The following is a 13498-nucleotide window of genomic DNA, read 5'->3' as shown; positions in this document are numbered from 1 at the left end:
ATGTCGAGAACATAAAATTTTCCGTTCGCGAACGGCGAACGCGAATTTCCGCAAATGTTCGCGAACGGGCGAACCGGGCGAACCGCCATAGACGTCAATGGGCAGGCAAATTTTAAAACCCACAGGGACTCTTTCTGGTCACAATAGTGATGAAAAAAAAATAAAAAAGGGTCCCCCCTCCCTGAGCGGGTGGGGGCCCTAAAGTAAAAAAAGGGGGAGTACCTATTGTCCTCCCCACCGGCCCCCACCCCTGAGCGGCGGTGGGGGCCCTAAATAAAAATTGGGGGGGTCCTAATGTCCTCCCCCCTGGCCCCCACCCCTGAGCGGTGGGTAGGGGCCCCTAACAAGAATAGGGGGGGACCTAATGTCCTCCCCCCTGGCCCCCACCCCTGAGCGGTGGGTGGGGGCCCTAAACAAGAATAAGGGGGGACCTAATGTCCTCCCTCCTGGCCCCCACCACTTAGCGGTGGGTGGGGGCCCTAAATACAAATGGGGGGACCTATTGTCCTCCCCCCTGGCCCCCACCCCTGAGCGGTGGGTGGGGGCCCTAAACAAGAATAAGGGGGGGACCTAATGTCCTCCCCCAGGCCCCCACCACTGAGCGGTGGGTGGGGGCACTAAATACAAACTGGGGGGGACCTATTGTCCTCCTCCCTGGCCCCCACCCTGAGTGGTGGGTGGGGGCTCTAAACAAAAATAAGGGGGGGGACCAATTGTCCTCCCCCCTGGCCCCCACCCCTAAGCGGCAGGTGGGGGCCCTTAATACAAATGGGGGGGACCTATTGTCCTCCCCCCTGGCCCCCACCCCTGAGCGGTGGGTGGGGGCCCTAAACAAGAATAAGGGGGGGACCTAATGTCCTCCCCCTGGCCCCCACCCCTGAGCGGTGGGTGAGGGCCCTAAATGAAAATTTAACCCCCCTCCCCCAGGTGACTAGGGGTTCCCAAACCCCTAGTCACCCCCTCCCCCCAAAAATAAACTCCTACCTACCCCCCTCACCCTAAAAATAATGAGGGGGGACCGTTAACTAAATACCTGTAAAAATAAATAAAAATAAACTTACCATTCGATGTTTTCTTTCTTCTAAAATCTTCTTTTTTTCAGCCCCAAGAAAGGCCAAATAAATATCCATAATAACCGACGCAATTAGACTGAGCTATGCAGGGCTATAAAGCCTTCCCCCACCCTGCAATTAGGCTCAGAGCACTCTGATTGGTGGGTTTAAGCCATCCAATCAGAGTGCTCTGACAGGTAAATGAAAAGACTGACAGGTAAGTCTCTCCATTTACCTGTCACAGCACTCTGATTGGTTGGTTTGAAATCCACCAATCAGAGTACTCTGTGTTATTTTACACAGCGTGGGAAAGTTCTTTGGAATTTTCCCACGCTGTGTAATTTAACTCATAACTCTCTGATTGGTGGATTAAGTAACCAATCAGAGAGTTATGAGTCAAATTACACAGCGTATTAAATTTGGCTGAAAGACCAATTTAGGTCTTTCAGCCTTTTAGTAGATAGCTCCCTAATACCGTGGGAATTAGGGAGTTATCTACTTATTCATTCCTGTCATTACACTGACTGGCTAAGTAACTTACATTTTATATGAATGTATGTTACTTGATTGTTGTAAGTGTTGCATTATCATGGAGGATAATGTATAATAAACACAGGTTACTGGCTATGGGAGGATAATGTATAATAAACACAGGTTACTGGCTATGGAAGGATAATGTATAATAAACACAGGTTACTGGCTATGGGTGGGATAATGTATAATAAACACAGGTTACTGGCTATGGGAGGGATAATGTATAATAAACACAGGTTACTGGCTATGGGAGGGATAATGTATAATAAACACAGGTTACTGGCTATGGGAGGATAATGTATAATAAACACAGGTTACGGGCTATGGGGGATAATGTATAATAAACACAGGTTACTGGCTATGGAGGATAATGTATAATAAACACAAAAAAAAAATAATACAAAAAAAAAATGAATGCAGCTTCAGAATTAATCTAAATTGTATGCTGTCTAGGAGGTGGGAGAGTCTGGGAGGGAGGGTCTGCTGCTGATTGGCTGGAATGTGTCTGCTGATTGTGAGGGACACGGTCAAAGTTTACTCAATGATGACGAATAGGGGGCGGACCGAACATCGCATATGTTCGCCGTCCGTGGCAAACGCGAACAGGCTATGTTCGCCAGGAACTATTCGCCAGCGAACCGTTCAGGACATCACTAATAAAGACATATCAGCTTGCATTTCTTAATTTTGCTGTGTAGCCATAAAATGAGAATGTTTTGCAAATAGGAAATGATTTGTTTCCTAACAATGTCATTATAATTAGATTTCAAAAGAAGCCTCACACACAACTCTGAACATAACTCTGTAGATATGAAGACTAAGCGTAAGTACAGAATTTAAACTTTTTTCTTATTTTCAGCACTTTACCATTTCAAGTCTCCATCACAACCAATTTACCATATCTTTATTGAAGTCTTCTTCTGTAAGATTCACTCCCAGTTGAATTTCAGCCTCGAGTGGTTCAAGCAATTTCTGTATATCAGAATTAAATTGCTCCAATTCCTTTGAAGAGACCATAGCCTGTAGAAAAAAAGAGAATGTTATTTAGAACATTAACTTTTTTTACAACTTAAGTAAGCAGATTGTTCAGTTATGCAGTATTACAAGATAATTGCATTGCTTCATAATGGTTTTCTTCTAACTTGACTACTGGATTAACTGTTTTAGTCTATTGTACAATCATTCTGTTTTACTTAATATTATTTTGTACTATTCAAAGTATTAGTAGACACAAGATGGAATTAAGTCAAGGCAGAAGAGCATTCACAATAATGCATTTTATTAATCATTTTATCATCCAGAATTATTTTATTAGAAACCAAAAAATAAATAAATTTAGTGATTATGGGAAACACAGTGCAGTTACGTACCGTGGTTATGTACCGTATTTTTCCATGTATAAGACTATGTTTTTTTCAAAAATTTTAGTATAACATTTGGGGTCGTCTTATACACAGAATGTCACTGCAAAGGTGAAAAAAACTAAAGAAAACAAAACAAAACAAAAAACCACTTGTGCGCGTGGCCTAAGTTAAGATGGCGCCTGCTGCATTTCAGTGTGTTATGGCCCACACACATACTTGCCCTCCCTCCTCCTGATCAACTTATGAATTCTGTGGCAAGGAGGAAGAGGTCCCTATATGCGTGGGAGCTGAAGCAGACATCAGCACTTACCTCCAGAGACATGCCACACCATAAAAGGACCAACCATATTAAGCTATGGTCCACTTCAGATAGGTCTTGCTTTCTGATTTATATTTATGGAGGAGGAAATGGGGACCAGGGAGCAGAGGGAATACTACTGTGATATCCCAGCATGCCCTCACACTACATGCTGTATTGTGGGAGTAGTCTCCCAGCATGCACTATAGAGCCATTAACTTCAGAGAGTACTGTAGCACAGGAGAGGCATGAGAATCAGAAGAGGTTCTCCACAGAAGTCACCTCTAAAATATCAAAGTTGCTCTATTTGATGTTTAAAATATTGATTTCTTAGTTTTGGGCTCAAAAAATAGGGGTCGTCTTATACACAGAAAAATTTACAAAGAGGCTAGCAAGGCAATTAAATTATAAATTAAATACCTGTATTGTTTAGGAATGATTAAATATTACAGAGACTATTTAGGGGTGATTCTTAAGAAGATATAGTTTTTAGGGTACCACTTACTATGGTGGTACAAGGTAGAGGCTAGACCTGGAGGTCTTAGGGAATTGATTGTGGAGTGTCAGAGTTGCATGATCATGTGGCATGCTAATGGAAGCATTATTCTAGATTGATGAGACTGTGTAAAGAGCATTTTAAGTGTCACATTGATTTGGCCTTGCTAAAGAATTGGAAGACGTGACACACACTGGAATACAGCATGGATGTAGGTGATACATAGATCTGAGCAGGATGCTTTTTGGGGTAAAAGAAGAAGGTTTGGTGGCATATTATATTTTAAAAGAGGGTAAATAACTGATATAGTTCCATACAGAAGCTCACTATACAAACTGGATTTGGCTCTTCGGATTATAGAGGAGAGTCCTACTATGACAAATAAGGCCCCGCAGATGTGTCTTATCCAGGGTGCTGCAAATGATGATGATAGCATTTTCTATCTCAGATTGACCTCCATCCTTTTATTTATGATACTTTACCAGATATCAACTATCACACTATTATAATAGTTATGGTTATACAGTCTCAGTAGGATGCTACTCTACACAGGGATTGGATTGAGCAGACACATGGTAGACAATTTGTTGTAGACACATGCAAAGTTATGCTTTTTAAGCACAAGGATAAATATATATTTTAAATGTTGTAGAATTAATAATATTGGTAAATGTGAAGGACTTGGAAATAATAGAAGAACAGACTGGGAAAGAGATAAGGAACAATATGCAATGTCAATCAGCAGTATGGTACTGTCATGTATAAAAAGAGCATTAATGGGAATGGCGGAAATAGAACTACATATAAATCAATGTGGTTCTGTTGGTGAGAATAGATTATCGAACTGGATACATTAAATTTTAAAATAGGTGACTGAAGATACTAGTTATGAAGAAATCTAACAAAGTTGATCATATTTACTTTAGCTAGAAGTCACTTTGGGCGAAGCAATAATAAAATTGTATAGATATATTCAAAAACAATATAAATAGCTCTCTGGTGAAATGACAGTCCTCTAAAAGTTAAAAGTCATAAGTAGAAAAGTAAACAAATGACATTTAGCAAATAGCAACATAAAGGCTTTTCTACACCAACAAAAACAAGATTCTCTACCTATAGAGGTTGCTTTATCACAGAGTATTAAAGGCCCTAATAGATAATATACCAGATATTTGTAATCAGAAATCCAAATATAAGGGTTTCCTTTGTGATGAATGAACTTATATTAAAAAATGTTTTTATTAACATAAAAAACATTAGAATTGGAGATATGTGAAAGGTCAAATATTTTTTCAATCAACAGTTTGTTGTGCCCGTATGCTTTTCAATGTAAATGCTGCCATTGGAGACAGAGTAAGTGTTTACAATGCTCCCTAGTAACACCACTAGGTGCTGTCACTATGATGGTCACTAGAGACCCTTCTGTATTTCATTCCTGCAACCTTTGCAGAACCTACATTCATTCAGCATCTCCACACTATGAATCAATGCATCACTATGAGAACTAGTGTCCCAATGCTTCTCTATGGAGGAAACCCTGGACTGGCTGTGATCAGTCAGGTGGGCAGGATGGCAGGCAGATAGCAACATGGCAGGGGAGAGGATGAGTAAATCTCACCTTCAACTGCTTACTGGGGGGGAGCGGAGGTGCTGTAGGCTAAACGGTGACTAGAGCACTATATCATTAAGGATATGTCTTTGTACCCCTACTGCTATAATATTCCTTTAATTTAGGATTGTTACGTAGCAGCTCAATGAGAATATAAGTAAAGATTTAAAAGAGATAGATTAAATGCACCCTAGAAGAATATAATGTGAGTTTTAAGGAATGTGGTGAAGAATTGGGTTACACTGTGTGCTGGGTGAGTAGGGCATTTGGTGGTTACAATGGCATACAAACACCTAGTGATATATTTGTAATGATCATTTTGCTGTTATATTGACAAGTATGCTAATAAATGATTCTAGATTCACTTATGGTCAGTCATTGTGTGATGAAATGCATTCATTTGAAAATCGTTTGTTAGATGTTTTTCTTTTTTTTGACTACATCTTCTTTTAGATAAAAATGTAATGATGGCAATCCATCATGTAAATTAATTTAAATAACTATTTCATGATCTATTTTTTCAGCTAGAGCTAACCATAAATGATGCATTTATACCAGATAGTGCAGTTCTGGAGGGTCTTATTTTAGAACACCTGCTTTTAAACTGAATAAGGGAGGCATTTTAATGAACACTTAATGGTTGTTGTAGTGATTGACTTTAGATTTATTTTGATTAAGTACAGTTAGATGAGAACCCATGACTTTAAACAATAATTTATGAGCTAAGCAAAAAAAAATCATTACACTAAATCCCTGTTTTAAATTATATAAACATTGAATAATCAATCTATGTTAAAATATCCTATGACATCACTATCTTTGTTACAGAACAATACTGATTTTAATTAGCATGGTGCAAATAGAGCTGAGTATTATTATTATTATTATTATTATTATTATTATTATTATTTGTACTATACATAGTACCTACTATACATAGTACCTAGTCTTTTTCCCTATTTACAACAAGTTAAAGTTAAAATACTCAAAGGACCAAAACAACTTTAGCTTAATGAAACAGTTTTAGTGTACACATTATGCCCCTGCAGTCTCACTAATCTCTTTCATTTATGTGTTAATCACATTTGTTTCTGGATATGCAGCCCAAGCCACACCTTCCCTGGCTGTGACTGACACAGTCTGAATGAAAAAAAAAAAGGTTTAATATCCAATCAGATGTGACAGCACAGTGTGCTTACTCAATTTGTTTTTTATCTCCTGCTCTGTTAAATTTACTGTAATGTAATCACACACAGGAGGTTCGTGTAGAAGATTTTCTGAAGAAAGAAATTCTAAATTAAACAGACTCTGCGACAAAACAGGTTCAAACAGAAAATGTGCACGGAAATTGTGTGAATCACAGCCATATGATGTGTTACTAGAACTGATTGTACTCCTAAATGGCAGAACATTTAGCAGTTATACTGCATTGGCATGAGCTATACACTAAAATGACTTCATTAAGCTAAAGTTGTTTTGGTGCTTGGAATCTTCCTTTTTTTTTACGTTTGTTTTTTTAAGTTTTTTACGTTTTTTACTGTGTTGATGAATTTGTATTTGTGTGTTATTTAAAAAAAAATATATATATATATATATATATATAACTGAGCTCCTTGTCTTTCCTCCTCCTAATACTGATCCTCCTCTTTCGCTCTCCCTCCAAGTTTGTGGTACCAACATCAGTCCATCCTTGCAAGCGCGCTGTCTTGGCGTCATACTTGACTCTGGTCTCACCTTTGAGCCTCACATCCAGCATGTTGCCAAATCCTGTAGATTCCATCTTAAAAACATAGCCCGCATCCGCCCCTTTCTTGCACCAGATACTACCAAGGAGCTTGTCCATGCTCTAGTAATTTCCCGCATGGATTATTGTAACCCTCTCCTGATTGGTCTCCCCAATAGCCGTACTGCACCCTTACAGTCCGTAATGAATGCTGCTGCTAGATTGATTTTCCTCTCTAGTCGTTTCTCTCACACCTCACCCCTCTGCCAGTCCTTACATTGGCTTCCTGTATGCTATAGGAGTCAATTCAAGGTACTAACTCACACCTATAAAGCACTGAACAACTCTAGCCCCTCTTATATCTCCTCACAGATCCATAGGTATGTCCCTTCTCGGTCTCTCCGTTCTGCCCGTGACCACCTCCTGTCCGTTGTCCGCACTCGTACGGCCAACTCGCGCTTGCAGGACTTCTCGCGGGCGGCTCCCTTCCTATGGAATAGCCTGCCTACCGCCATCAGACTCTCCCCTAGTCTTGCATCTTTTAAGAAGTGCCTTAAAACCCATCTCTTTAGGAAAGCTTATGGCCTCCAAGACTAACCCTTACCTCACATACCTGTCTCTTGCCCTCTCCAAAAGGGCAGCCCACCTTATTTGATTGTAAATTCCTGTCCTAATGTGTTTTACACCCCACCTCCTATAGAATGTAAGCTCGTTTGAGCAGGGTCCTCTTCAACCTATTGTTCCTGTAAGTTTATTTGTAACTGTCCTATTTATAGTTAAATCCCCCTCTCGTAATATTGTAAAGCGCTACGGAATCTGTTGGCGCTATATAAATGGCAATAATAAATAAATAAATAAATATATATATATATATATATATATATGTGTGTGTGTGTGTGTATGCGTGTATAACTGTTGCTTTTTAACATGTAACATCTCCAAAAAGCTTTATATCTAGGTCGTCCATCATACCTTGCCGCTTTTAATTCTTTTACATAGTACAGTAAATCGCTGGTCAAGATCTGACAGCTTGGTCTCCACCATTTTCCTGCAGGGATCACCACGGTTTGTCATCAGCTCTACAGCTTGGTCACGCACTGCATCCACCTTTGGCTGGATATCATTCAGCTCTGACTTTAAAATCTATGGCAATGCAATATACAGAAGTCAGTGATGTATAAAAAAAATAGCGATTTCTTATGAAGTATGAATAATCATAGCATATTTCCCATTACAATACGTTATAGAGTTAATGTGAATTAGGCATAGCTTCACATTACAGTGTCTATGCATATATCTATCATATAGCAGATCTTTGTTTCTGGTTTGGCTTGAAACTGATTGGGAGTAATAAAACCATAAACAATTATTTAAAAAGAAAGATATACATATGAACAAATACAGATATGAAAACCTCTATGCATATAATTCTGTACACAATGTCCAATATACATTCATACTTGCATTTATGTATATACTTGCAAAAACCTATATTTAAGAGTAATAAAATGATTGTACATTATTAAAAAATATGTTCTCTCTCTCATGCATGTCCCTCATTGCACTGTATCATCACACCATGTAATGCATTTATTATAAAACCCATTGTGTGCGTCTAATGAGCACTGAGTTTCAGTAAGTTTCGCAAGAGTCAATAACCCATCCCTTTATTTGACTTTTCCTCATCTCCTTCTCACTTGTCATTCTCTCTTCTGTGTCTATCCCATATTGTCTCAGTCCTAAATCTGTCTCATTTTCCCCACTTGTGTCTTACCCTTTTTCTCCATAGCTCTCCCCATGTGTCTGATGGCTATTTATCTATCCCCATCTCACCCATTAATCACTCTCACCCTCCCATCTATTCACTATCAAATACCTTATTTATGTTCTCTTAACCCTTGATGCCTATGTCATAGCCTTATACATTCCCCTACTCTGCCCTATAGTTTCTCCCAACTTGTATCTCCATGATTTCTCCAAATATGTATTCTGGATCATACATAGCCCTCCCCTTGGAGGTCTTTCCCTCCACTCTCAACATGTGTTTCTGCCCAGTGTAATCCCTCAAATGTATATTCTTGTAGCACAGCAAGGACAAAGCACAAATTGCATGGCTTAGTTTTAGGTAGTTACAGCATGCATAACTTACTCTACTATGACCGCAACCACAAAATAAACTATGTAATTTGTAATTTGTAAACGGTATGGTCCTTTTAATGACCAAGTTAATTATATGGAATACTGACATTATTCTAGTAACAATTGTAGCATTTCATCAGAATTCATAATATATCAGAATAAAAACAAAAGCAGTCAATGAGGACCAGAACCCTGTATTATTTAAAATTCAGTCAATTGATAAATTAAAAATGCTTGAGGTTGTGTATCACAAATGCAGACCATTATCAGTGAAAGTGGTACTATACCTTCATTGTGTCTTCTCGCTGTTGTGGTGTTTGTTTTTCAGCTTCATCCAATAATGTTTCAGCTCGGTACATCCAGGCTGTGGTGTTTGCTACCCCTTGGTTGAAAGCTTCCATTTGTTTTTGATATTCCTATAATTAGATATGAAATACTAAGGTTATCATTTATGGGACATATTTAAGCAAATATAAGTATATATCAAGCAAAGAGGTGGTTCTAAAAGTTTGTATTGCCTTAGTATGCTAGTTAACACATTTTTATTATGTTATTTTGTTTGCATACCAGTCGTAAAATGAAACAATAATTTTACAACATATTTAGTTGGTAATCCAATATACATGGATATCGTGACACTGAGCTTTTTTTGATAAATCAGGAGCAGACAACGAAGATTGTAAATTTAAGGCCAAAACAGCCAAGCCGAGTTGGCAAATGTTTCTAATTGAGGTATTAATTTGTGTGTTAACAGAGTTTCTGGCAACCGTTCCTGCACTGCACTATAGTCTGTTACATTTCCATCACAATCAGCCTCACGTGATTCTTTCTTAAATCTTTTGAGATCAGTTAAAGCTTGGAAGATAACTGCATTAGCGTATCCAAACAGCACCATCTACAATTTGATTCAGTTAGAAAAGGAATTTAATTATACTATACTATAGATTATACTATATTTTCGAGATATATTTTGAATTTCATTTTCAATTGCAAGTGATTTACTGAGTTTTATTTAATCTCTCTCACCCCTGGCATTTGGAATTGAGAGGCCCAGAGGACTAATATTAGACAGACTACACAGATTCCTGTGCTGACCTGCGCTTTTCAATGAAGTGCAAGTTCAAGTGCAATGAATATCATGGGATATGATGATGTATCTCAGAATTCTATAAAATTCCAAGCAGAGTGACAAAGAAGCATTGATATAAAAGGCAATGCCATAGAGGCACTGGTCTTCTGTTCCCTTGGTGAGCTCTACTGAATAAAATTGGGTAGCTACTAGATATTTGTAAAACTCATCTACTAGTACAAGAAACTGCTCAATAGTACTGCCAATTATTTAACTAGATGTTTCTATTTTATTACAGTAAGTTATAAATCCAGAAAGATTTTAAATCTCCAATATGTACAGGAAACACTCTAAATCTAAAGAACTATATCTTGCACTACGTTAAGATCAATTACTATAACAGAACTGAAAGAAATCTACTCACCAACAGCAAGCGAAACCACTCTTCTGCTCTTGAGGTCACTGCTAGCCAATTGCTGTTAAGAAGACTTAGCTTGTCATCCACATGGCTTGCATGTTCGCCCAGGACTGCCCTGAGGGAATCTCCTAAATCTCTGACGTTCTTTAATTGCTGCTGTCTTTTTTCCATCTCTTTTTGGGTGATCTATAAACATATAGAAATAGACAACATTTCTCACATAAACTCAAAGTGACAGGTTATATTTGAAGTTATTAATTCATGTTTAAAACATCAGCAGCATAAGTTGCAAAAGGGGAAAATGTGGGAATAAATTAGTGATCAGCCTAAGGCACTGAAAGCCCAGTAAGCTTCTTACGTAAGGTATACCGAACAATAAAATATTCACCTTCGCATTTAGTTAAAATGGTAATGGAAAGTTTTGGCTGGAACTATTCTTTAGATATTTCATATATTTATATTTATATAGTTTGCTACAGAATGTTGAATCAATACACCTGGCCATTAGTTTGCACGTGTCCCCAAGCCCAAAGATTGCTAGCCCTGCCTGTAGAAAAGAGCTTTCTAAAAAGAAATTAAATAAACATGAATTAAAAGTAATGAAATGGTATATTGTAGCAGAATTTTTTTCTAAGATACAACTCATAAAAATGTTAATGCTAGATTCATCTCATAATTATCATTTAATAAAGCATTGGTTGAAACAATGAGGTGGGAGTCCTAGTATTTAGCATCAACGGTGCGAGCAATTAATGTTTCTAATTCTCAAAGGCCACAAGATATGTGGCAGCCTCCTACTTGTTATAGTAAATCCATGCCCACCACAAAGGGTATAAAGGAACAAAGGATGCTAAACTTACTCTCACCATATTATAGCAAATGTTGTAGTGGTTGAGTAGGGGTATTTTCTAGCAGATGGACCTCATTTGTTTATATGTTTGTTTAACATTCAGCTCACAGGTGGCTTTTTCGCGTATACTTTTTTTCTGAAACTCTTCTTCTAGAAACTCGAAGAACCGAGTTTCTAGACGAAAACCAGAATGGAAGAAGGATATTGACCATTGTGAGGAAAGGGGAAAATAGTCACTGTCTTCAAGTGTACTTTACATACAATTTCAAACCTTATATGAATATGTTTCTGGTTTTTTTTTCACCAAGTATTAAATTTAATTAATTACACATTTTGTATAGTAATTTATATTTAAAACTAGTTAGAAAGCTGAAATGTGATTTAAGCAAATCTTAATCGGTCAAATTTGTATATTTTAAAAGTATATTTTTTATATAAAAGAAATTGAGTGATTGGCAGTGTGGCTCAAACATATTAAGATATCAAGAACATGCAATTTGTTCCTTGAAATGTGACATTTGTCCTCCGCAGCAGAAGATGAGATAAGAATTAATCAAAGATTTAGGCAGATTGATGTGTTATATATACTTCAATGTTGGACTTAAAGGCAAGTGGAAATGAGAAAAATATTGAAAAGCAATGTAGTGCCTCCTAAACTTCAGAATTTTAATTTTAAACTAAAATAAAATTCACAATAAAACTATCACTTATATGGGTACAGAGAATTCTTATACATTTATATATTTTGAAAAGTTTATTTACTAAGACTGGGATGAAACTATCCTGTTTTTATCAAAATGTTTGCATGAGAAATACATGACACTTGAGACATTTTATTTTTGCCAGGTTTTTTGTAAATTTAAGACGTTTACTATTTAATCTCAATAACAGTAGATGAATAAGTAAAGTATAATTTTACCTGTTAGATTTATACAAATATAAAATCAATTTATTTTACAGTTTTAGATGCTTAGTTCTTGCACAAACTTCAACCTATATTATGGTACATGTATGAAAATATAAGAGACTTAATTTTAAGGGAAACATGAAAGAAAGTTAGATTTGGCAACCCTTGGCGCTGTATGTCTGAAGTTTAAGGACCAGAGGTACAGGGCATTCCCCTGACATACAATTTTAGAGACTGGGATTTGTATATTTTTGCTTGGATTTCCCTGAAAGATTATATAACAATGGACTTTGACTATTTGCTCAGTCCTAGTGATTACTTCAGTTTTACAAAGTAATAACTTTGAAATGTTTTTACTTACATCCATTCTAATTTTATAATAAACATGTAATAACAAAAACATTTGATCATACAAAAAATATTGTGCCTTAACTAAAAAGTAAAACAGTGATATTATTTGTTTTAATTTACATCCTAGATCCCCTTTTCATAGTGCTTTTGTAACTTACATGAGTTTTGTACTATTTTGAGTAATAAGCTTTTTACTGAAAAAGTACATAATCCAACCCACTGTAACACCAGAGAGAAAATGACATAGTTTTATATTTTTTTTTGGGCAAACTGTAACTTTACAAGCTAATAAATGCTACAGTGGTTTGTGCATGGCCTATGACGTCACCTCTGTGAAACCAATTGATCATATAAAAATTACTTTCATATTTCTTTCTTGTATTTTCTTTGAATTTACAGATTTTCATCCGTAAAAATTATAAAATATTTAGTGCATGGTAGAAAAATGTTTTTACTGAGCTTAAAAAAAAAAAAAAAAAATTACAAAATCTCTATTTACCTTGCTCCATGCAATCTCTTCATCCAGTCTAGTTGGCATACCCTCCTCAGCTGATCTCTTGGTTACTTCTGTGTCTATTGCGGCTAACCATTCTGTCAAGCTGTTCATTTCTTTTCTCATCTTTCGAGATAACTTTAGGCTTTTCTCCAGTACCTGCTTTCCCTCTGTAACCTGGATTAAAGACAAATA

At 37.1% G+C, this 13498-nt stretch overlaps 1 protein-coding gene across 1 annotated transcript in view; it reads right to left on the bottom strand.

Annotated features, from left to right (window-relative positions):
• DMD (dystrophin) overlaps positions 1–13498 on the bottom strand; it is a 2317639-nt gene that overhangs the window by 1245871 nt on the left and 1058270 nt on the right. Inside the window, exons 34-38 of the mRNA XM_063457949.1 lie at positions 13310–13480; positions 10709–10888; positions 9503–9631; positions 8049–8219; positions 2484–2606 (exon numbers count right to left, since the gene is read on the bottom strand). Coding sequence (XP_063314019.1) covers positions 2484–2606; positions 8049–8219; positions 9503–9631; positions 10709–10888; positions 13310–13480 — 774 coding nt within the window. The remainder of the gene's footprint in view (positions 1–2483; positions 2607–8048; positions 8220–9502; positions 9632–10708; positions 10889–13309; positions 13481–13498) is intronic.

Source organism: Pelobates fuscus, chromosome 1, assembly GCF_036172605.1.
Source record: "Pelobates fuscus isolate aPelFus1 chromosome 1, aPelFus1.pri, whole genome shotgun sequence".
NCBI lineage: Eukaryota > Metazoa > Chordata > Amphibia > Anura > Pelobatidae > Pelobates > Pelobates fuscus.
The sequence above is the reverse complement of the archived record's forward strand: the minus strand, read 5'-3'. Positions and strand labels throughout refer to the sequence as shown.